At 49.3% G+C, this 21,349-nt stretch overlaps 1 protein-coding gene across 4 annotated transcripts in view; it reads right to left on the bottom strand.

Moving 5' to 3' along the window:
* Window positions 1–20,878, bottom strand: part of CRTAC1 (cartilage acidic protein 1) — a 165,644-nt gene extending 144,766 nt beyond the window's left edge. For 2 of the 4 annotated variants that reach the window (XM_032134906.2, XM_032134913.2), the window contains exons 1-2: window positions 19,773–19,946; window positions 504–703 (exon numbers count right to left, since the gene is read on the bottom strand). In XM_032134906.2, coding sequence (XP_031990797.1) covers window positions 504–703; window positions 19,773–19,796 — 224 coding nt within the window. In that variant the 5' untranslated portion in view covers window positions 19,797–19,946. Of the gene's footprint in view, window positions 1–503; window positions 704–19,772; window positions 19,947–20,854 lie in introns of those variants that run through there. The other 2 variants (XM_032134898.2, XM_032134890.2) reach the window with 2 other exon arrangements.
* Window positions 20,879–21,349: the final 471 nt, after the last annotated feature.

Here is a 21,349-nt window from a genome sequence, read left to right as displayed (position 1 = left end):
GTTTAGCTAACCCTCTTAATTTCCATCTTCCCCCCTCTTTGAAATGGTTAATTAATGTTTTCTTGGTCTTATGTAAAGTGCTGTGCAAAGGCAGCTTTGAGCATCCCCTTCTACCCTGTCACCCTTAAGCCCTTCCTATATAGAGATCCTGGAGCCCCACTGGTAAAGAAGTAATATCTGCATCATCAAGTTGGCTTAAATATGAAGAGAAGAGAGCACCTTAAAGCACAGCATTCCAGTTTTCTCCCTGAAAAGCCTGTGGATCAAACACCCTTCTTCCAAACTTCCTTCCATCCTGACTCACTGCAGTAGCAAAACACAAGGCCACAGCACCCCAGAACCCCAGCTGAGCCCAGCCAAGCTGCAGCGGAGCCACAGACAACCACGGACCTATGAGTGAGAACATATGTTGTTGCAAGTCACTGGGGTTTGGAGTTGTTACACAGCCTTATTACAGCAAAAGCTGATTAATATCTGTCACACTGAGGGTGGGAGGCACTTACCCCGCCACGACGATCTCAAAGTCCCCATCATGGTCCACATCAGTAACTGCCACACCATAGTTGAGCTGGGTGGGATTACTGTCATAGTCAGGGGGCAGAACTGAGTTGGTGACTGCAGTGAACATGGGTTCAGCCCGCTGGGACCCCTCAGTGATGGGCAGAAACGAGAGCAGCAGCAGGAACAGTAACATCCTGGACAGCTGAAACCAAAAGTGACAAATGTTACTGAAAGAACCTGTAACCAAAGCAATCCCGGAACATTAAAGTCCTGGGTAGGCCTAGAGTGCCTTTCTCCCCTATTCATAGAGAGCTTGGCAGTGCCTAGGCTGCTGGTTTTCCACAAGCCCTGCCCTGCCCTCCCCTGCCCTCCCCACCCTCCTTGAAACTGCAACCTGCCTCCATCATGGCTGATCGCCCTTAGCCTGCTCTGCTTTTTCTTTTTCTACAGCATCTATCATTGTATGATATATGGTATAATTTACTTATTATTACACTTATTATTTATTGTGTGCCTCCCTCTGCTACAGTGTAAGCTCCACTTGGGCAAGGATCTCTGTTTTATTCACTGATATGCAGCAAGCCAAAGGTAGTTCACATAATAGGCACTTCTTTCCTTCATTTATTTCATATTTGTGGAAGGAAGGAAAGGAGGGAGGAAGGGAGGGAGATGGGGAGGGAAAGGTATAAATACAAAGGCATTTCCCATACTCTGGGAGAAAGACTGGGAGAATGAAGAACATAACAGCTCTCAAATAATGCAGAGTTTGGGTGAGACCCTCATGAGTACCCAGATCTAGAACAATAATAGATGCAATGAAAGACTATTCTCCTGTGGTACATACTCCAGAGGTAGCCAGGGGGAATATGTGACTTGGCAGGTTCCTCATGCCAACATCCCTCCCTAGCGCAGCTGGCCATCACCTCCAGACCAAGAAGCAGTCAGTTAGGGGAGGCGTTCCAGCAGGATCTGGCAGATAGCACATCATTCACTTGGAGAAATTAAACCATTGCGTGCGTGTTTTATTATAAATTAATTATGTATAATGCATTGTATAATTCATTATTATATCTCTAACATAACTCAGGGTGTTGCCAAGTAGCCTGGGGCCATGGGAGCCTGTGGCACACACCCAGGAGACAGATGAAAATGGCCAAGGAGGTGGAGGGACTCCACCCCCCTTGAGTGAAAGCAAGGGAGACACTTGGAATGCTGCAGATGGCACCACCTGAGACTACCTGCAGGCCTAGAATCAGCACTCATGAAATGTTTTAAAGGCTCTGCTGGAAGGAGGCCCTCAAAGGCTGCATGGGTCCAGTCCCAGCAGGCAAAGTGGTACTTTCCTGCCTTCAGAAGGTAGCAGACCTCTTCTGGATGGAACTTTTCCTGCTGGCTTGTCAGTGCATCTGGCAACCAAGAGCAAAGCTGCGTGAGGCTGATGTCTTAATGAAGGGAAGAGCAAGGAAGATCTGAAGACTGTCTCCGCATATGGAGACAGATGCTCCTACCAGCAAATGAGTTTGCTGTTCAAGGACCCAGACACCAAAATGAAGGGCCTGGGCACTGCCTTCAGAGCCAGCCGTGATTCAGGAGCCTCCTGAATGCATTGCTGGAGAGGCTGGGGAGTGACACAGGGGCAAGGCTCCAATTGCAGGGCAGAAACTGGGAAGAAGGTTCTTGTAGTGTGTTCACAGGGCACATGTGGGGTGTGGCACTACGAAACTGAAGTCATTCCAAATTACAGAGATGTCTGAACGAGACAGCATCTTCTACTGGGTTTTCTAATCACTAAAGACAAATGCATCATGAATCACTACAAGAGCTCTGCAACTTGGCAGGAACTTTGATTGGATAAAGGAAACTCATAATCGGATTAATGAGCAGCTGGGTGGGGACAGGGGAGGAAATGGGAAACTAAAGAGTATTTAATAACCAGTGTCGACATGCCGAAATGTAGCATGGATCTGAAGGTCACTGGACTTTTCAAGGGATGACCTCTATTGTAGTGAACGGCAAAGGAGTTTCAATTTGAGGGCCAAATCCAATTGATTGGCAGTGGCTGGAAAGAGTGCTGTGATCAGCTTACAACATCAGCAATGGGCATGGAAGAGAAAAGTGGCATCTGACATGTCTTTTCGAAGCTAGTTAGTTCCTCCCAGGCACCATACTTGCAATTTGGGTCACAGCCACCAGGGTGGCTGGTCCCATTCGGGTAATATGAGCCTAAAAGTTGTAATCATTAGAACCTTTCTAGTGAAGGCCCTAAGAGTCAAGAATCATGATCTAGCCTCTTTAATTTTACCTTTTCTTTTAATTAAAGGAGACATACGAAAGAAGTAGCTGCTCTGTGTTATCCGTTTCCAGATAAATAAAGTAAGATGAGAAAGAAATAATGCACCCATTGGCTGACCTCTATTTTGCTTGGGTGATCTTAAAACAAGTCACAACCTCTTTGGGTCTAGCTTTCTTCTCCAAAATGAAGGTTTGGAGTTCTCTAAAGGTCCTTTCTGGCTCTAAAATTCTATGATGAATTAAAGGATTTTTTTTTGGATGCAGACCTTCAGCAGTTTTTTCCCTCCTAAGCTGCTTCTGTATTCTTCAGGCCAACCCATGTAGTTTTCCTTTCTAAGGATATTAAACATATTTTGAACAAAACAAGCTTTTCAGCAGGGTTCTACAGTAGTTGCCTCACAAGGGCCAAGGCCAGAGAGGAGCAAGCCATCATTAGTGTGGATCCTGAACTCACCCAGCATGAGTAGACCAGCGGTTGGCCTCCCCCTGAGACCACGGAGAGAGTGAGGCAGAGAGAATAAGTCCTTTACATTTCATTCCTCTGCCATGCCAAAGGCACCCAATGCACCCACCGGGCTGCTCAGTACCAGTTGAAAAGTCAGGGATAAGCAGTGGGCTGTCTTGATGGTGTATTTTTTGGGCAATGGTTATGGTGAGGAAGCTTAGAAGAAGGTCTGTAAATATAATATTTACCCTCTTTTTCGGGGGTTCAGATAAAGGAAATAATTTAAATGCTCTTCTCCACCCTGGCTACTCAGAGCAGTCGGCAGACCAGTGCATCGACATCATTTAGGAGCTTGTTGGAAATGCAGAATCTTCGATCCCACTCCAGACTTAATAAATCAGAATCTGCATTTTAACAAGATTTCAGATTATTCCAATGCATGTTAAAATTTGAGAAACACTGCTCAATCTTGGCTGTGCATTGGAATCATCTGGGGAGCTTTAAAAAAAATTCTCATGCCTGACAATAGTTTCTTGGATAAGACAGCAAAAGCACAGGTAACAAAAGAAAAAATAGCTAAAACAGACTGCATCAAAATTAAAAACTTTTGTACATCCAAGGACACTATCAAAATAGTGAAAAGGGGACTCACAGAATGGGAGAAAATATTTGCAAATCATATATCTAACAAGGTATTAATATCCAGAATATATAAAGAACTCCTACAACTCAACAACAAAAAAACTAAACAACCTGACTCAAAACAAAGGACTTGAATAGACATTTCTCCAAAGATATACAAATGCTCAATAAGTACATGAAACATCACCAATCATTAGGGATATGCAAATCAAAACCACAATGAGATACCATTTCACACCCATTAGGATGGCTATAATAAAAAACAAAAACAGAAAATAAGTGTTGGTGAGGATGTAGAGAAATTGGAATCCTTGTGCACTGCTGGTGGAAATGGAAAATAACGCAGGTGCTGTGGAAAACAGTATAGCAATTAGAATTGTCATATGATCTAGCAATTCCACTTGGGCAGATACATGAAAGAACTGAGAAAAGAGATGTGAACAGATATTTGTATACCCATGTTCATAGAAGTATCATTCACAATAGCCAAAAGGCAGAAGCATCCCAAGTGTCCATCAACTGTTGAATGGATAAACAAAATGTGATATATGCATACAATGCAATATTATTCAGCTTTAAAAATGAAGGAATTGCTTTTATATAGGAAGAAAGAAAAAAATAAAAAATAAATAAAAGGAAAGACATTCGGACACATAGTACAAGGTGGGTAAATCTTTTTTATTTTATTTTATTTTATTATTATTATACTTTAAGTTTTAGGGTACATGTGCACAACTTTCAGGTTTGTTACATATGTATACATGTGCCATGTTAGTGTGCTGCACCCATTAACTTGTCATTTAGCATTAGGTATATTTCCTAATGCTATCCCTCCCCCCTCCCCCCACCCCACAACAGTCCCCACTGTGTGATGTTCCCCATCCTGTGTCCACATGTTCTCATTGTTCAAGTCCAAGGTGGGTAAATCTTGAAGACATTATGCTAAGTGAAATAAGCCAGTTGCAAATGGACAAATACTGTATGTTCCACTTCTACGACGTGTCCAGAGTAGTCAGATTCATAGAGGCAGAAAGCAGAATGGTGGTTGCCAGGGGCTGGGTATAGGGGGAAATGGGAGTTAGTGTTTAGTGGATTATGGAGTTTCCATTTGGGAAGATGAAGAAGTTCTGAAGATAGATGGTGGTGATGGTTGTACAACAATGTTAGTGTACATAACATCACTAAAGTATATATTTAAATATGGTTAAAATTGCAAATTTTATGTTCTTTGTATTTCACCACAATAAAAAAATACTAATGCCTAGGTCTCATCTCAAGATATTCTGACTTAACTGGCACAGTATGTGTAGCAAGGGCACCAAATTTTTGTTGCTGTTGATATATAATCATGGGATATCAGATTTTCAAAAGCTCCCACATGATTCTAATATGTTGTAAAATTTGATGAGCAGTGTTCTATATCAGTGCTTCTCAAACTTCAATGTGTGTATGAATCACCTGGTGGTCTTGTTAAAATGCAGATTCTGATTCAATAACTCTGCAGTGGAGCCCAAGATTCTATATTTCTAACAAGCTCCCAGGTGGTGGTGGTGATATTGGTCCATAAACTACACATCGAATACCAGGTTCCATACTGTAGCTCCCAGAGTCCTGAAATCAGGCTATATGCTACAGTGAAGGTACGAGATTGGCTTAAGAACCTTCTCCTCTGCCTCTGGATCTAAGGAGCTGAAATCAATCCTAGCTTATGCAATCTCCAGAGCTGCCCAGGCTCAGTTTATCTTTACACACTCAAAGTGCTGGCTGTCTTCAGCTCAAGATCAAAGTACCACAATTGACAAGGAGTGACAAAGAGATTCTGACTCTAATTTTTATGAAGAGGTGAGAAGGGGAAAGGGTTGATGCTGCAGAGAGGGTCAGGTGAAGGAGACGAAGGACAGCTCCCATCAAAGGGCAGAGTCTAGGAAGAAGGGGTTCTGGGCAGGAATTTGCAGGCCAAGATAGAAACATATGCCACTGTGTTCCCAGAAACCATCATAGTGCCTGGTACCTAGCAGGTGCTCTGTTAATATGTGTTAAGTAAGCGCGGGAATGAGTATGTCCAATTGATAACATGAATCAAAAGAAACTGCTTGCAATTTGTCATAGCTGTTTAAAAACTGTTCTTCCTCTAAAGAAATGCTCCTCAAAAGGCAATGTGCTTACCGATCACCTGAGGGTCATGTTGAAAATACAGATTCGGATTCGGTAGGTGTGGGGTGGTCCCTGAGAGCCTGCATTCCCAGGAAGCTGTCAGGTGATATGAGACTCTAGGCTGGTGGTTCTGAACCCTAGCTGCCCAACAAAACCACCTCGGGTGGAGGTGTTTAGAAACATGCCACCACCCAGGTCCCTTACCCAGTTTCTGATTGAACTGGTCTGAGGTGGGAGTTCAAGTGCTGTGTATTTTTAGAAGCTGCCCAGATCATGTTAATGGACAGTCTGGGCTGAGAACCACTGCCCCGGCCTTGTGGTCCCCAGATGGGAAGCTGCAATCTGATTTGAAGTGAGAAATGTTTCTGCTACCAAAATTCATCATTGGCTGGTTGAAGTCTATAAAGAAAATCTATTTATCTAGGGAGTGTCAGAGGAGGAGGGGGGATATAAAGTTTCGGGGGAAAAGCAGAGCAGGATGACACTGCCTGAAACAGAAGAGCAGCTGGCACCTGGAGTGACCTCCCATTTTGTGTGGCTGACTCAGGGAGCCTGTTGTCACACCACTGTGAACATCTGAACCCTTGAGGAGAACAGGTAGAAAGGTTAAAAATAGAATGAAAAAGTAGGTTGAACGGAACCGTTTTGTTTTCTTGAGTGCTTGTGTATCAAGCACCTACTATGTATTAGAGCACTGGGAGTAGCACTCCCCGGCAGGAGTAGCACTAGAGAAGCATGTAGTACACAGTACTCCATGCAGAGATGCGGAAGGTCCTAGGAGTGCAAAGATGAATAAAACCCAGCCTTTGCCTTCAAGGAGCTCTCCCAACAGTCAGCGGAGCAGTCATGTGATCTCAGGTGTAACACCCTGTGTAAAGGCAATGGGAGGCTATCCAGGTAAAGCAGCCCAGACGAGGCGAGGCTAAATATCAAAGGCAGAGGGGCACAGGGCCAGAGCGCAGGGTGCCTTGGTAAGGGATGTGGGCTTCTCCTGCAGGGGAGATGTACGGAGGGGGAAAAGAAGGGACTTCATAAGGGCCAGAGATGGGAAAACTTGGGTTTTAAGCTGTGAGAAGAATTGTTTTTTAATAATAATTTATTTTCTGTTTTTTTGAGACAGGGTCTCCCTCTGTCAACTAGGCTGGAGTGCAGTAGCATGATCATAGCTCACTGCAGTCTCAAACTCCTGGGCTCAAGCAATTGTCTCACCTCAGCTTCTCAAGTAGCCTAGGACTCCAGTTGGGTGCTAACACTCCTGGCTATTATTATTATTATTTTTTTGGTGGAGATGGGGTCTTGCTGTGTTGCCCAGGCTGATCTTGAACTTCCTGGGCTCAAGCAATTCTCCCACAGTGGCCTTCCAAAGTGCTGAGATTACAGGTGTGAGCCATCGTATCTGGCAATAATTTCTTAAAAATGCTCTATAAGCAAACTTTTTGAACAATTCCTAGCAAAGTGAAGAGATAGAGAGATAAAGAGAGGCCGGGCATGGTGGCTCATGCCTGGAATCTCAGCACTTTGGGAGGCCGAGGCAGGCGGATTGCTTGAGGTCAGGAGTTCAAGAGCAGCCTGGCCAACATGGTGAAACTCCGTCTCTACTAAAAATACAACAAAATTAGCTGGGTGTGGTAAGGGGCACCGCCTGTAATCCCAGCTACTTAGGAGGCTGAGGCAGGAATCGCTTGAATCCAGGAGGCGGAGGTTGCAGCAGTGAGCCAAGATCATGCCACTGCATTCCAGTCTGGGTGACAGAGCAAGATGCCTGCAAAAAAAAAAAAAAAAAAAAGAGAGAGAGAGAGACCAACATTTGGAGTTAGCAACCTGGCTTTGGATCTCAACCCTACCACAGCCTAGCTCATGACCTCGGGCCTATTCCTTGATCTTGTTGGTCTTTGGCGTCCTCATCTGTACCATGGAGATCATATGACCTGCCAAGCTTTCAAGGGTTAAGTGAGTGACAGGGAAGGCCTCTCCAGGGCCAGGCAGGCGGCAGCCAACGTTCCCCTTCTTTGACGTAGAGAGCTGAAAGGTGAGATAGTCTTTAGACATTAGTTGTGGGTTCCATGTAGCCAAACTCAGTTTTCTGTGGCCTCAGGACTTTCCTGAATTGGGCCTGGGAACTGGTAACCAAGCAACCTGGATTCTCTGACGTGGGGTCAGGCAGCTGTGGGGAGAGGCTTCCAGGGCAATTTTCGGGGCAAACAGTTCTTTTGCAATTATGGAAAGAGCCAAGGTCACACCCCAAGCTCTCATGAAAACAAGAAGCATAAATATTTCCGATGTTGGCAACAAGCAGAGAATACACAGCCTTTCAGACACTTGTAGTAGGGCTGAGACATGAGGGAGAGAGGCAGCCATGGGAACACTCTGCCCTGCACAGGCTGGGCCTCCAGCTCCACAAAGACACCCACAAAAGAGCTCCTGGAACTCAAGCAACACTGGAGAAGAGCTAACAGGAGCTGCCCTGGGTCTTCACCTGCGACAAGACTTCTTGCAGACCCTCGATAACCCTGGCATTGTGCTAGGTGCTAGGGTCACAGCAAGAAAGCTGCTCACCATTTGCAGTACAGGGTGAGGGGTGCTGCAGAGGAGGGAGCACAGAGAGATGTAAGTTAGCTAGTGGGGGGAGCTGGGAAGTGCTTCCTAGAGGGAGGGGTTTTAGCTGGACTCTGAGGATGCCATGAAGTTAGCTGGGCAAGGAGAGGCAGGCGGAGGAGCAGGAAGGAAAGGAAAACAGACAGAGAGCTGACTCTGCAAAGGTCAAGAGGACCCAGCCTTCACCCAACCTGTCCTTCCCTATCTACAGACCCCACCACCTGGCTTATAAGCTGGGAGGCAACACCCATTTCCCCACACTGCATGTTTCCATCCAAAGGCCCTTCCATCAGACTAGAACAGTGGTTCTCTGTCACAGCGATTTTGCTGCCCTCTGGCCCTGGGGACATTTGGCAATATCTGGGGACACTGTTGGTTGTCACAACCAGGGAATAGGTGCTTCTAGAATCTAGTGGGTAGAGGCACAGGATGCTGCTGAACATCTACAATGCACAGGACAGCCCCCACAATTATTCAGCCCAAAATGTCAACAGTGCTGAGATGGAGAAACCTTAGCTAGAGTGACATTTTGGGCCTCCCTCTTTATTCTGCTCCCTTCTCCCAAGGGAAGGAGTTTGAAAGAACTGGTCAGTTTGAAAGAACTGGGATCAAAGAGCCCTCTCTGGACCTGCCTCCCTGCAGGGGCCACTCTGCCATATGTGGAGCTTGGCCAGGCAAGCTCTGCCCTGTCCCCACCCACAGGGAAGCCTGCAGTGGGCAGGGATAAGTTGTCAGCAAGCCCCAGGGACCCCACACGGGAGCCTGGCCTGCCAGGCAGCTGCCTCTGGAATAAAGGTGGCATTTCCCTCTCCACCTGCCTGAGTCCCACCTCTCTTGTCCTTTCTCTTAGTTGGCCCTGAATCTGAGTCGGGAAGTGGGATGCTATTCGCTGGGCGCCTTCAAACCCCAACACTGTCACTCAGGCTGGAAATCTGGCACCATCTCTGCTGCCTCTTCATTCTTCACACCCACTGGATCCCCGAGTCAATTCTGCTTCACAAATCTCTCTCAATGCTGCTCAGTCTTTCCACCCTTCCTGTGGGGGATCTGCCCCTTTCTCACTCACCTGAACAATAGCAATACCTGCTAACTGCTTCTGTCTCTCCTCTCCCCTCCTCCCACTTCCACACGCTGTCAGAGCTCCCTTCCTAAATCTCAGAGTGGGTCGTGTGGATCTTCATATGGACTCTGGACACCAGACGCACAGAGAGGCACATAATTGCTATTTTGCGTAGCAACTACTATATAAGGAATGGATAGTAAAAATAATAATACATATCTACCACTGACCATGTGCCAGGCATTACTCTAACCCTTCACATAAGTAACCCACTTAATACACATAGTAAGCCTGTGAGAGAAGAACTACGACTGTCCCCATTTTACAGATAAGAAAAGTAAGGCACAGAGAGGGTAAGTAACTTGCCCAAGGTCACACAACTAGTACCTGGTGGATCCAGGATGTGTGTTTAAGCGAATGAGCTCCAGAATTCTTGAACACCATACTGAATAGTTTCTCTTATGACATCAAATTTGTCTTAACCAAGTGAGATGGGAGCACAGTGAAAGGAGAAACCACCTCTGCCTGGGGAAGCTGGGGAAGGCCTAAGAGGCAACGCCAAGCAGGCCAGAAGAACAAGGTGGAGAGAGTGTTCCAGGCTAAGGGAAGCAGGTGCATGGGAGATGTGCAGGTTTGTGTAGTGCAGTGAGGCTCTGCAGCGCAGACTCGGGGCAGGGGCAGGACACCTGGTGGGAAGGAGTGCAGCAAAGGAGGCTGGAAAAGACCTTGGAAGCCTCGTGAGTGACACAGGCCCAGTGGGCCGGGGAATGCCATGGCTGGAGTGGTGTGTTAGAAGGAATACTGTGTCAATACAGTGTGGAGAAGGTCATGAGAAAGCTGGGCTGGAAGCAAAGAAGCCAGTTAGGAGGCAAATACTGTGGCCCAAGTGAGCGAGAACACTGGAGGCCACCATTCATTCATTCATTCATTCATTCACTCATTCATTCATTCAGTATTTCTTGTGCACCTACTGTATGTCAGGTACCGCTCTGGGCACTAGGAAAACAGCTGAGAACAAGATGAAGTTTTTGGTAATGTATGGCATTAGCATACATTCTAATGCTTCTATTTCTCCACCCTGTCCCCCACCCTTGTCCTCTGTATTGCCAGCCTAAGAGACAAACTCCAGACCTCTGCAACTCCCTACCCCCAAGAAGGTGCCGTGTTTCATGCATTTTCCCCAGCACCAAGAAAATGTAAGAACTCCTCTTCCTCCCTTCTACCTGGAGACAGCTCTAGACACTGCCTGCAGCAGCACTCAGACAGGCGACTTGGGCTTGCTCCAGAAAAAGGCAGACAAAACCTCAGGGGACCCAGGTGAGGAAGTGCCACAGAGGCCAGTGGGCTAATGAAATGGTATTTCGGAAAGTGAGAGGACAAGTGGAATCTCCTAGCCTTATGCAGAAGTCACAGCAGGTTCTTAATAGATACTATTAACTGCTCAGACTTCCCGTTCTGTAAAATGGGAAATAATGTTTATCAGGTTGCCGTGAGAATGAAATGAGATGAATGTATGTTAAGTGCTGAGCGTAATGCCTGGCATAGAGAAAGTCCACACGTGGTAGGTAACAGTACCAATAATCACACTATTACTACTAATAATAAATGTTTGTAGGATGCATGAATGCATCTCAGGTGACAGAGTCCAGGCCTGCTCGGTGCTCCCCTTCCAGGAGTAGTTGCCAAATGTTGAATGGAATGCTCTGGGCTATGAGACTTTGAGGAATAGGTTTGCTTCTGTAACAAATTTGTCTAGGGGACCCTGATGGAGTTCTTTGACTCCTTAAATACTGCTTCCTAAGCACAGAACCACTTAGCATGCTATGCTATATACGTTAATTCTTCAAACATTGAGAAGATGCCTATGGGCCAGGTTAGAAATGATGAAAAAGACATAGTCCCTGACCTCAAGGAGCTTACAATCTACCAGGGGTGAGACACAATTCAGCGGGATAAGCTCAGAGTAGAAACAGGCACAAAGTAGACCAGGTACGGTGGCTCACACCTGTAATCCCAGCACTTTGGGAGGCCGAGGCGGGCAGATCACCTGAGGTCGGGAGTTTGAGACCAGCCTGACCAACATGGAGAAACTCCAACTCTACCAAAAATACAAAATAAGCCGGGCGTGGTGGTGCATGCAATCCCAGCTACTTGGGAAGCTGAGGCAGGGGAATCACTTGAACCTGGGAGGCAGAGGTTGGGGTGAGCTGAGATCACGCCCTTGCACTCCAGCCTGGACGACAAGAGCAAAACTCCTTCTCAAAAAAAAAAAAAAAAAAAAAAAAAAAAAAAAAGAAAGAAAGAAAGAAGAAAGAAAGAAAGAAAGAAAGAAAGAAAGAAAGAAAGAAAGAAAGAAAGGAAGGAAGAAAGAAAAAATAAAAGAAAAAAAGAAACAGGTACAAAGCCTAGACACAGGCCATAGGAGGGAGGGATTAACTAGGGAGGTGGTGGGAAGGGCAGGCAGAAAAGGCTCTCTGAAGACGGTGAATTGGATTCTAGATGGTGGAGACCTATGGATCAACGATATGGATGTGAGACAGCTTGGTACATGCTGTGAATGCATTTGTTGCTGCTGGAATGCAATCTCTGGGATATGGGGTGGAGGGAGAGAGAAGAGGGGAGGGTGGGGACAAGGGTGGAGACACAGTCTTATGTGGGGCAGCAGCTGGGGCCTGGAGAGCCTGCTATGCCACGGTAAGGAGCCTGGAGTCACACCATGTGGGAAGTTTTGAAGTTGGGCAGAGACAGGATCAGACTTGCATTTTTGAAAGGGCGTTTTAGACTTCAGGCAGCAGTGTGCAGGATGGATAGACAGTGTTTCTGAAGAATGAGTGAGAGTATCACAGAGAGGATTTGAACATCCTGGGGCATGGGTGGGATGGGGCACTGGATGACCTCCAAAGTTCTTTTCCAGGCCTAATAGTTTATGTGTCAAGTTTTTTCCCTAAATAATTTAAAATGCATTCGTGGACCCCACTATTTAAAAGGATCCTCCCAGATATATTTTTGTGATTCACTTCCTAGTTTGTCTCCAGTGGAAGTCCAAATTTCCATGTAGTCTATCAGCTTCAAGCAAAGTAAACCTGCACTGAGCTTCCCTGCAGCAGCCAGGTGGGAAGGGGGCGGGAAGGAGAGGGAAAACAGCAAAGGGAGGTAAAGAGGAAGAGAAACTCAGCCTTGCTCCAGGCTCAGAGCCAGCCACCATCTCATGGAGTGGGCCTTGCCTGGAGTCCTCAAGCGCTGCTTGATCAGGGGACCTTTGGAGGTTTACATAGTCCTTGTGCCGGCTCTGGGAAGGAGCTAGATGGAAGGTGGGTTTGGAGATCCAATCGAATACCAAGGGTCACCTCTGCCCCAGAATGGCCACCAACATTCACTTACTCATTTGTGCACCCACTGAGCACCTACTGAGCCCCTCCACATGCCAAGTGCCATGCTAGGCACTGAATTTGTGGCTGAGAACAAATGACGGTGTTTCCCTCATACTGTTTACAAGGCAGCATTTCTCCTTGAGGACTCTTATTTCCCTACCTGAAAAAAGCCTCTTTGGATATACACAGCTTCTCAGATGAGAGGTGCATGATGATGATTTCTAAGAAAGAGCCTGTTCTTAGAGACCAGAGTGAAAGGGAATGTGCAACCCCTTAGAGGAAGAGACTGCCGGTGACGGAAAGAGCCTGCCACCCAGCTCCTCTGATTACAGGGACTGACCTCCAGAGGCTAAGGGACCTGCCTCAGGACACGTAGAAGATTCATGGCAGGAATCTACATAGTGATGCTCCCATGTGGGAAGGGAGGGATGTCACCTCAGTCCTCTCAGGGGAGCCTCAGGTGACTTCCTACTTCCGATCCTGAGCACAAGGAGGACAAGACCAGGGTCAGACCTCATGTGAAAAACACCAACCAAGGCTGTTCCCGCCAATCCTACAAGAGCTCCTCTGCCCTTCTGGGGGGAGCTTCCAGCTCCCAGGCCTGTTCCCCTTCCTAAGAGCTGTGTTAAAATTTGCACAACACGATGCTTCCTTTAAGACAGGTCTACATCAATAGAGGGCTGGAACGCCAAAGCAGGAATCTCCACCGAGGTGGCTGCTCTCTAGATAGGTGAAGGCTGATGTAAGGAAAGAAAGCAGTCCCTGCAGTCCATCCTCAGGTCACCGGGACACTCCCAGGGCTCAGCAGTGATTCCCATGACCTTGTCACTGTACTTGTCGGGTGCAAACAAAGATAAGAGTAACTGGAAACAACAGAGAGGGTCATTTTATACTCTCTGCACTCTCAATTCTTCCATAGCTAATTAAAGTAATATGTCAAAATGTCCCTTGGAAGAGCTCTTTAAGAATACGTCTGTTAAATAAACAAGGTTTCACTAATTAATGACACGTCTTCCCATCCCTCATTGAAGTTCCTTGTAGAACTTCTGGGCCAGGAGGGTTGAGCAGGAAAGCATGGAGGAGAAGTCGCCATCTCCCTTTCTTGAAGGGATGGGGCACATATCCAGCCTCTTGTCATTTGTGGAGCTATCAATTTCTCCTCCGGATGTTGATCAGATTTCCTGGGCTGGAACCAACTTACAGGGCCAGGGTACTGGAATTTTTCCAAGAAGTAAATGCTTTGCTTCTTACGAAGTCAACATGATTTCTTTCAAGGAAAATTTTTATTTTTTTTAAGTGTCTAGGGTTTTTGAAGGGCAAATCTTTGGATCTTTCTCTAAAGAGAATGATTATAATATACATTTTTTTTTTTTTGCGCTAGGACCACCTCTCCACCACCACGCACACACACACTCACAGAGAGGCATGGGGGTGGGAGAATGATTTGTCCAATATTACACAATGAGTCAGTGGCATAGCCAGAAATACAACTTTCCAAACTCCCAATTCTTAATAATAGAAATATTAATATAGTCTCTATAATTTTCTATTTATTTTTGTTTTCACAGCTCACATTTAATTTTCACAACAACTCTGGGGGAATCTGGGTAAAACGGTCTCAGGAGACAGCAGATCTGAATTGCAGACCAGCTCTGCCACTTGCTTGCAGTGTGATCCTGGCTGCTTCCCTCTCCTCTCTGGATCTCAGTGCCCTCAGCTGTGAAATGGGAGAATCGGACGAGAGTACTTCTAAAATCCCTCCCACCTCTAATGTGCTGTGATTCTGTGCTGCAATGCTCCAGTCCTGGGCTTCTCAATCTTGGTGTTAATGACATTTGGGGCCAGATAATTCCTTGTTGTGAGGCGTGTTCTGTGCACTGTAGGATGTTCAGCAGCATCCCTGGGCTCTACCTAGTGGATACTAGTAGCACCCCATTCCCCAGTTGTAACAAGAAAAAATGTCTACAGACATTGCCAAATATCTGGGAGGGGGAACAAAATAACCCCTCTAGTCACCATTCAAGGATTTCGATAAGGTCAAAATCATGAGTGGTTCAGGGGAAAAAAGGTCTTCCTCTCCCTTCCTTTTCCCCAACCCTTTCACACCTTTCTGCACACTTTTCAAAGACAACCTCTCAGTCCTTTGCTACTTCTTATTTCTTAAATGCCCTAAGTGGTCCGGGGTGTGTTTGGTTTGGTAATGAACCAATTGATTTCATACTTTCTCCTAAGGAAAGTTCACAGGTTTATGTCCCCTAAGCAACCAGCCAGGCTCTCCAGAAATCCCTAGCAGAGCCCAGGCTGGCCTGGAAGCCTGTATCTGCAGCCTGCAGGAGGCTCAGTGAGCACGAATTTGTCAGCACTCTTAAATCACTAGGCTCCGAGGAAGGCTTCTCCCAGCAGAAAGATCCTTCCTTAGAAATCAATAGCTAAGGGCCCTCCATCACATTCAGAATTATCCTGGGACCCATAAGATTTCTTTTCCCCAAGCATGGCAGAACCCCAAAGTGAAAACCCTGAGGTGGGGCAGGGAAAGAGGCAAGGAGGGAGCCCTACCAAGAAGGCCTTGCCCATCAGCCCAGATGTTGCTGTGAGCAGAGGCTGATGTGCAAACCTGGGCACTCAGGCTCACTCACTGGGAAAAAGAAGACTCCGGGTTTCCCAGTGATTCAGCAATAATATCCCCTTCCAAGTGAATACCTCTTTACCTCTAACCAAGGGCAGAGGAATACTAAAGACTGTCTCCCTCCAGCTTCGCTCCCCTGCCCTCATCACATGGTTGTCAGCCTCATCATTTAGCAGAGAAGGAAACTGAGGCTTGCAGAGGTTAAGTGGTTTGTTCTAAGCTAGCAAGTGGAGACCAGATTCTAAGCCTGTGTCCTTACCATTACAATGAGAGGGGGAAGGGTCAGCCATCCGGTGGGGCTCATAAAAGCCCCACTGGACAATTTCCTATTTCTCATAGTCTAATGCCACTTCTCAAGCTCTCTACCCACTCCCGCATTCAAACAAAAGTCCAGAGAGCTTGTACTATAACCACAATTTATGTAAGTATATTCCTCTGGTCTTATCCAGAACCAGACCAAGTCTTGAGAATGCAGGCTCATTTCACCAGGTAAAGCTAGGAGCTGGTGAGATCTCAAGCACAGCCTCTTAAGACTCCAGTTTAAAGAGAGGGGCTTTTGCTCTCAGGTGGTCCACGTGATCCTGCCAGCTCCCTCCTCCCGCTGAAGATGAAGCTCCAACTTCATCTTCTGTGAGCACGAGGGAGAGGAGGGGACTCAAGCATCTTCCCTGGCAACAAGCATCCCTTTCGTGAGCCTTAGGGAGAGAAGAGGATTCCGCCTCTCAGAATTCCGGCTTGGCAGCAGTGGGTTTCTTATGAGGGTAGGCTGCTGAGTATGCTGAGGCTCCAAGGAGAACCAGGAGGAAGTCCATCCAGTGTGCAAAGAAGCCAGGTGGGGAGACAAGAACAAAGGGGGCAGCCCACAGGCCAGTCAGCAAACGTGTTTCCCAGAGCCCAGCTCAGATGTCAACAGCCAGGCTCTTGGAACAGAAGAAAGGGCAATGGAAATGGTAGTATCTTGCAGGTCACCTAAGAAGTCCAAACATAAGGATTTTGCCAAAATAGAATGTCCTGGCACTCTGACCTTGAGCTAGGAGCAGCAAGGGTGGGGGAAATAGGCAAATACTCTTTGGAAACTCTCCAATCCTTCTAGAATCTGAATCTGGGAGGTCTCACCAGCAGTGGTGTGACTGCAAGACAGAGAGACCCCACGCCAGCATTCCTTGGTGCTCCAGACCTGGGTTACAAGACCACAGTGAGGGACTGGGCACTTCTGACTCCTAAATGCACAGACAGAAACCTGGACTTGCATGGCTTTTGCTTAAAACACCACTTGGAATAATGAGACGAGATTGTAGAGGGAGGGAAAGAATAACTAGGAATTTCTATGACCTGTGTATGTCCATGACAAGAACTGTATTTTCTCCTCACCTCCTCACTCTGGAAAACAGATTCAAAGAGAATCTCCCCAACTGTTTGGGATGTATTAATTTACCAAAGCCTAGTCAGTCAATAACTATGAGTGCCTACTGTATAAAGAAAGTATGTCCATCTTTATAGTGAAGAGGAAGCAGGCCGCTGGAGTGGAAACAGCTCTGAATCGAGCGCTGGGAATCCTAGGACCTAGTTCCATGTCTTCCACGAAATAGCCATGTGATCTTGGCTTTATCCAGCTTCAGTTTTCTCATCTGTAAATTAAATGTACATGTGAATGTTGGGATGAGATGGGGTTGGATGAGATGCTCTCCAAGGCTCTTTGCTTCTGGCTCTAATGTTCTGGAACTCCAAGAACCCTTAAAGAGTTCAAAGAACACAGCGGCACCAAGCACAAAGGAATGATCCCGGAGAGAGGGTGGGGCTGTGTACCAGCTCTCTTTGGAATGTTGTGCTTGCACCTGCCCCATTGCACCCGAGATCACAGGACCACCTGAAGTTCAGGAAGCATGTGGTAGAAGGATTCCAATTACAATGGTGGTGGTTGAAGGCTGTAGCCTGAGCTGCCTTAAAGCATTAAGTTGCTACAGCCAGTGAAGGACAAGACTAAGTGAGAGTCAGTGGTCCTGAGCTAGGTACCTTTGGCGCCCCCTACTGGACACCAAGGAGTCTGCTCCACCTTTAGGCTTCCATCGCCTCAGCACGGAAGCAAGGGAGCGCTTGAGCATGAGAGGCTGTCACAAGCTGTTTAATAGGACTGCCTTCCTGGTTGGTGGTATTCTTTCTATAAGAGTCTATTTCACTCCCTAGAATTATACAGGCCATTGGTCCACACATTCACAGGGGCACCCCTGCGCAGCCATAGGACGTCTTAACCAAATATCAAGGTGCCAAGGAATAAACACCAGGGTTCAGAACACCAGGTGCAGCCCAGATGGAGAAGGGAAGAAACAGCAACAAGCAGGTCTTTCGCTGCACAAATCTCCAGTGGAGAGAAGGTCTTGGGAAACGCAGCAGAAAAATGTTGCCTGCAGCAGACAACGATGGAGCTGGGGGTTGGGATATGGATTGATAGCCCCCATAAAATATCTCCAGCCTGAAGCAGGTACCCTAGGAGTTTGAACATCCACGTACATTCAGGGATGGGATAAGGTGGAGGATTCAGCCTCAAATGAGCAGCCACAGAGCAGGTTCCCCAGACTCCCTACACACCGTTTCGACCTTCTCCAGAGTCCATTAGTACCCACCAGAAACGGGAATGTTCTAATTGTGGTCCTCTGTGCCATCATCAAGACCCTCAACTCCCTTCATTACCTCTTAAATTGACTTTAGGACCTACTGCCAGAAGGATGTTCTTAACCAAGTCAGAGAGAGAGAGGGAACATTTTCTCAAGAACCATGCTGGAACAGCCACCATGTTCCCACTTTTCCAGCCTCCACCCCTCCCCCATGGCTGAGGGTGAGGTACTCTGTGACTCTCAGTGAGCTCTAATTCAGTCTTGGACATCTCCAGTGCCAAGTGGTCTGGGTTCCAAATCTCCATCAATCGCTTATCTCTTCCCACATGAGTTCTCCCCTGACTCAAGAAAACACTATAGAACTGTCCCCTGTCCTGGGACCCTCTTCCCTTCTTTTCCACCTGGCTTCACGTGGAAAGTCCTGCACCCATCCCAGAAGATACCTCAAGTGCGACTCAAGAATGTGTCCTGTCAGGAGAACGGAAGCATCTCCTGGGATGTGCAGAAGCCACACTGGGTGCACCCACCACCACCAGCAGCAGCAGCAGCAGCAGCGGCGGCAGCAGCAGCAGCAGCAATATTCATTAGTCATTCCCGGAGGAAGCCCCCCCAGCTCTCAACCCTAGGAGAATTTCCCCGCCACTCTGGGAAGCTTCCATCCAGGCTGGGATGACTTTGGATTCTTGAGTTGCTTTCTGCGGAAGCGGGACTAACCAGGTTCCCAACTACTGTACTGCAAAGAAGTGCGCTGCATTGCCGGGCATGCCCCCAAGCCCGGCCTGGCTGCCCCATCAAAGCCTCCAAGTGCCCCCACGGGGTCGAGGAGGACTCACAGTTCCCCTGGAATGCCTGAAGCCGGCTTGCCTGAGGCAGCCTGAAGGGAAGACCACACCTCGTCCAGCACAAGGCGGCTAGCAGCTACGTCGCGCGCGGGGCTGGCTCCCGGAGCTCTCTGCCACCCAGCGCTGCGCCCGGGAGCTCGGCTTCCCAGGGGAGGAAGAGCCACCCCCGGGGCTCTTCCCCAGCCTGGAAGCGTAGGCACTCGGCCGAGGCCAGTGGCTTCCCTGGCCCGGGTCTCAGCCTGGCTGACTGGGAGACTCTCCCGATAGCCCGGCACATCCCTCCTCACCCGCTCCGCCCCCTCCCGGCCCCAGAGGCCCCCTCCCCTGACAGCTGACCTCCAGCACGCCTTCTCCGCCTGCTGCGGGCTGTCGCCCCCACACCTCAGCTCCCATCTCTCCGCCACCTCCAACCTAGCCCCTGCCTCGCCCCCAGCCCGCGGGGGAGGCTCCGCGCGCCAATCGAGTCCAGCGCCTCCAAGCAAGTTAGGAGCGAAGCCGCCGCCTTCGCGATCCCCGTCTTCCCGGGTTCCCGGGCGGCGTCCCCACCACCCTCGCGGGAGGATCCGGGGGGCATGCAGAGCTGGAGAAACTTTCTCCGCCTTAGGGTGGGGGGCACCAGTGCAGATACTCACGCCGGGGTCAGCGCTCGGAGCCATCCTCCAGCTCTTGGCCCCGCCGCCTGGGGGCGTGGGAAGCGGGCGCTCGCTGCCGCCTCTGCCGCCGGCGCCGCTGCCTGCTAGCTCCCAGCCCCTGGTCCCGGGCTGGCCTCGAGCCTCCCGCCCCGACGCCGCGCGCTCGCTTTATACAACTCCACTCGAGCGCGCCCGGGCTTATGTAAAGGCTGGCGGAGGCCCGCAGCCAATGGCGCGGCAGCTGGAGCCGGGGGCCCGGGCTGGGGGGCGCCCTCGCAGCCAATCGCGGCTCGGGGAGCCAGGAGAGCCGGGCGGGGGGAGGGAGCGCCTCCTCGCGCTGATTTAGGAACCGGGATTGCGGTGGCAGCAGCCGGCAGCCAGGCTGGCCCGGCGCGGCGCGGCGGGCACTGGGGTGGGCGGCGGCGCAGGCGGCGGCGAGGGCGGGCGCCCCCCGCGCCCCGCCACTGCGTCGCATAACCTTCAGGCGGCAGCGAGGCCTGGCGAGGAGGGGAGAGGGCGCCTGGCTGGGCGCTGGGGGCCCCAGGCCAGAGGGAAGCGGGGGTCCCTCGGGAGGCAGCGCAGGGAAGCAACGCGAAGGGGGAGGGGAGGGCGGCGAGCCCCAGGACCCCGCGGCCACCCCTGCGTGCAGGACCGAGGGTGGCGGCGGGAGCGGCGGCACTGCTTTCCCATTTCCCCCCAGGATAGCGATCTGGCGTCGCCGGGCCGGGCCATAGCGGCCGCGCCGGCCGCGCCAGCCGCGCTAATGGCGAGATTTCGACTACGGAGCTAGCGCCGAGCCGATCTTTATCCAGCCTGGGGACGTGTCCGAGCACCTCCCGGGGACTGCTCAGTATGGAGAGCAGGGCTCCGCGACGGCCCCCGCAGGAGGGGAGCGGGCGAGCGCAGCTCAGAGATCAGGCGAGCAGAGGCCCAGGCGGCTGCGGGCAGCGCCGCTTCTACCCCACCCCCTGTCCCCACCAGCAGTGCCCCCACCCCGTCCCACCTAGTCCCCACCCCAGCAGTGGCCGAGTCGGGCCTGGCCCTCCCGCTCCTGCCGCCGGCGTCCTACTAGCCTCCCTCACCGCTTTGATCACAGGTACTGCCCGCCTCTCCTCGTCCCCAACCCGCTGCCGCTGGGGAGGGGGAGGATGGCTTCTGCCTCTCTGGACCAGGGGAATGGGGGTTCTAAGCACCAGAAAAACACACTTGATCAGCAATGCTCAAAATACCCCTGTCCAGGCAGGAAACTGGCCTTGGTGGGTCACACTCTGAAGGCAAATCCTTTATTTTACGCCTAGAATAGAGCCTGGCACATAGTAGGCACTCAGTGTTTATTGAATGAATTCTGAGCTTCTGTGAGTGAGGTCTTTGGGTTTCTGAAAGCCGGGTAAAGGGACTACAGAAGAGAAAGACTTGGGAATCCACCATCGGAGAGGGAAGGAGCTAGGACTGTTTTCCCATCCGTTGACGCTTTTGTGACCATCACCCACTAGTCTGGCTTCTGGGACCTTGACTCTTAGCATGATTTGAATGTGTTCTTTTATGAAGGGCCACACATCCAGCCCCTGGCCCCTGTT

The sequence above is a fragment of the Hylobates moloch genome, unplaced genomic scaffold, assembly GCF_009828535.3.
Source record: "Hylobates moloch isolate HMO894 unplaced genomic scaffold, HMol_V3 SCAFFOLD_3, whole genome shotgun sequence".
NCBI lineage: Eukaryota > Metazoa > Chordata > Mammalia > Primates > Hylobatidae > Hylobates > Hylobates moloch.
This window is presented reverse-complemented; position numbering and strand designations above follow the sequence as displayed.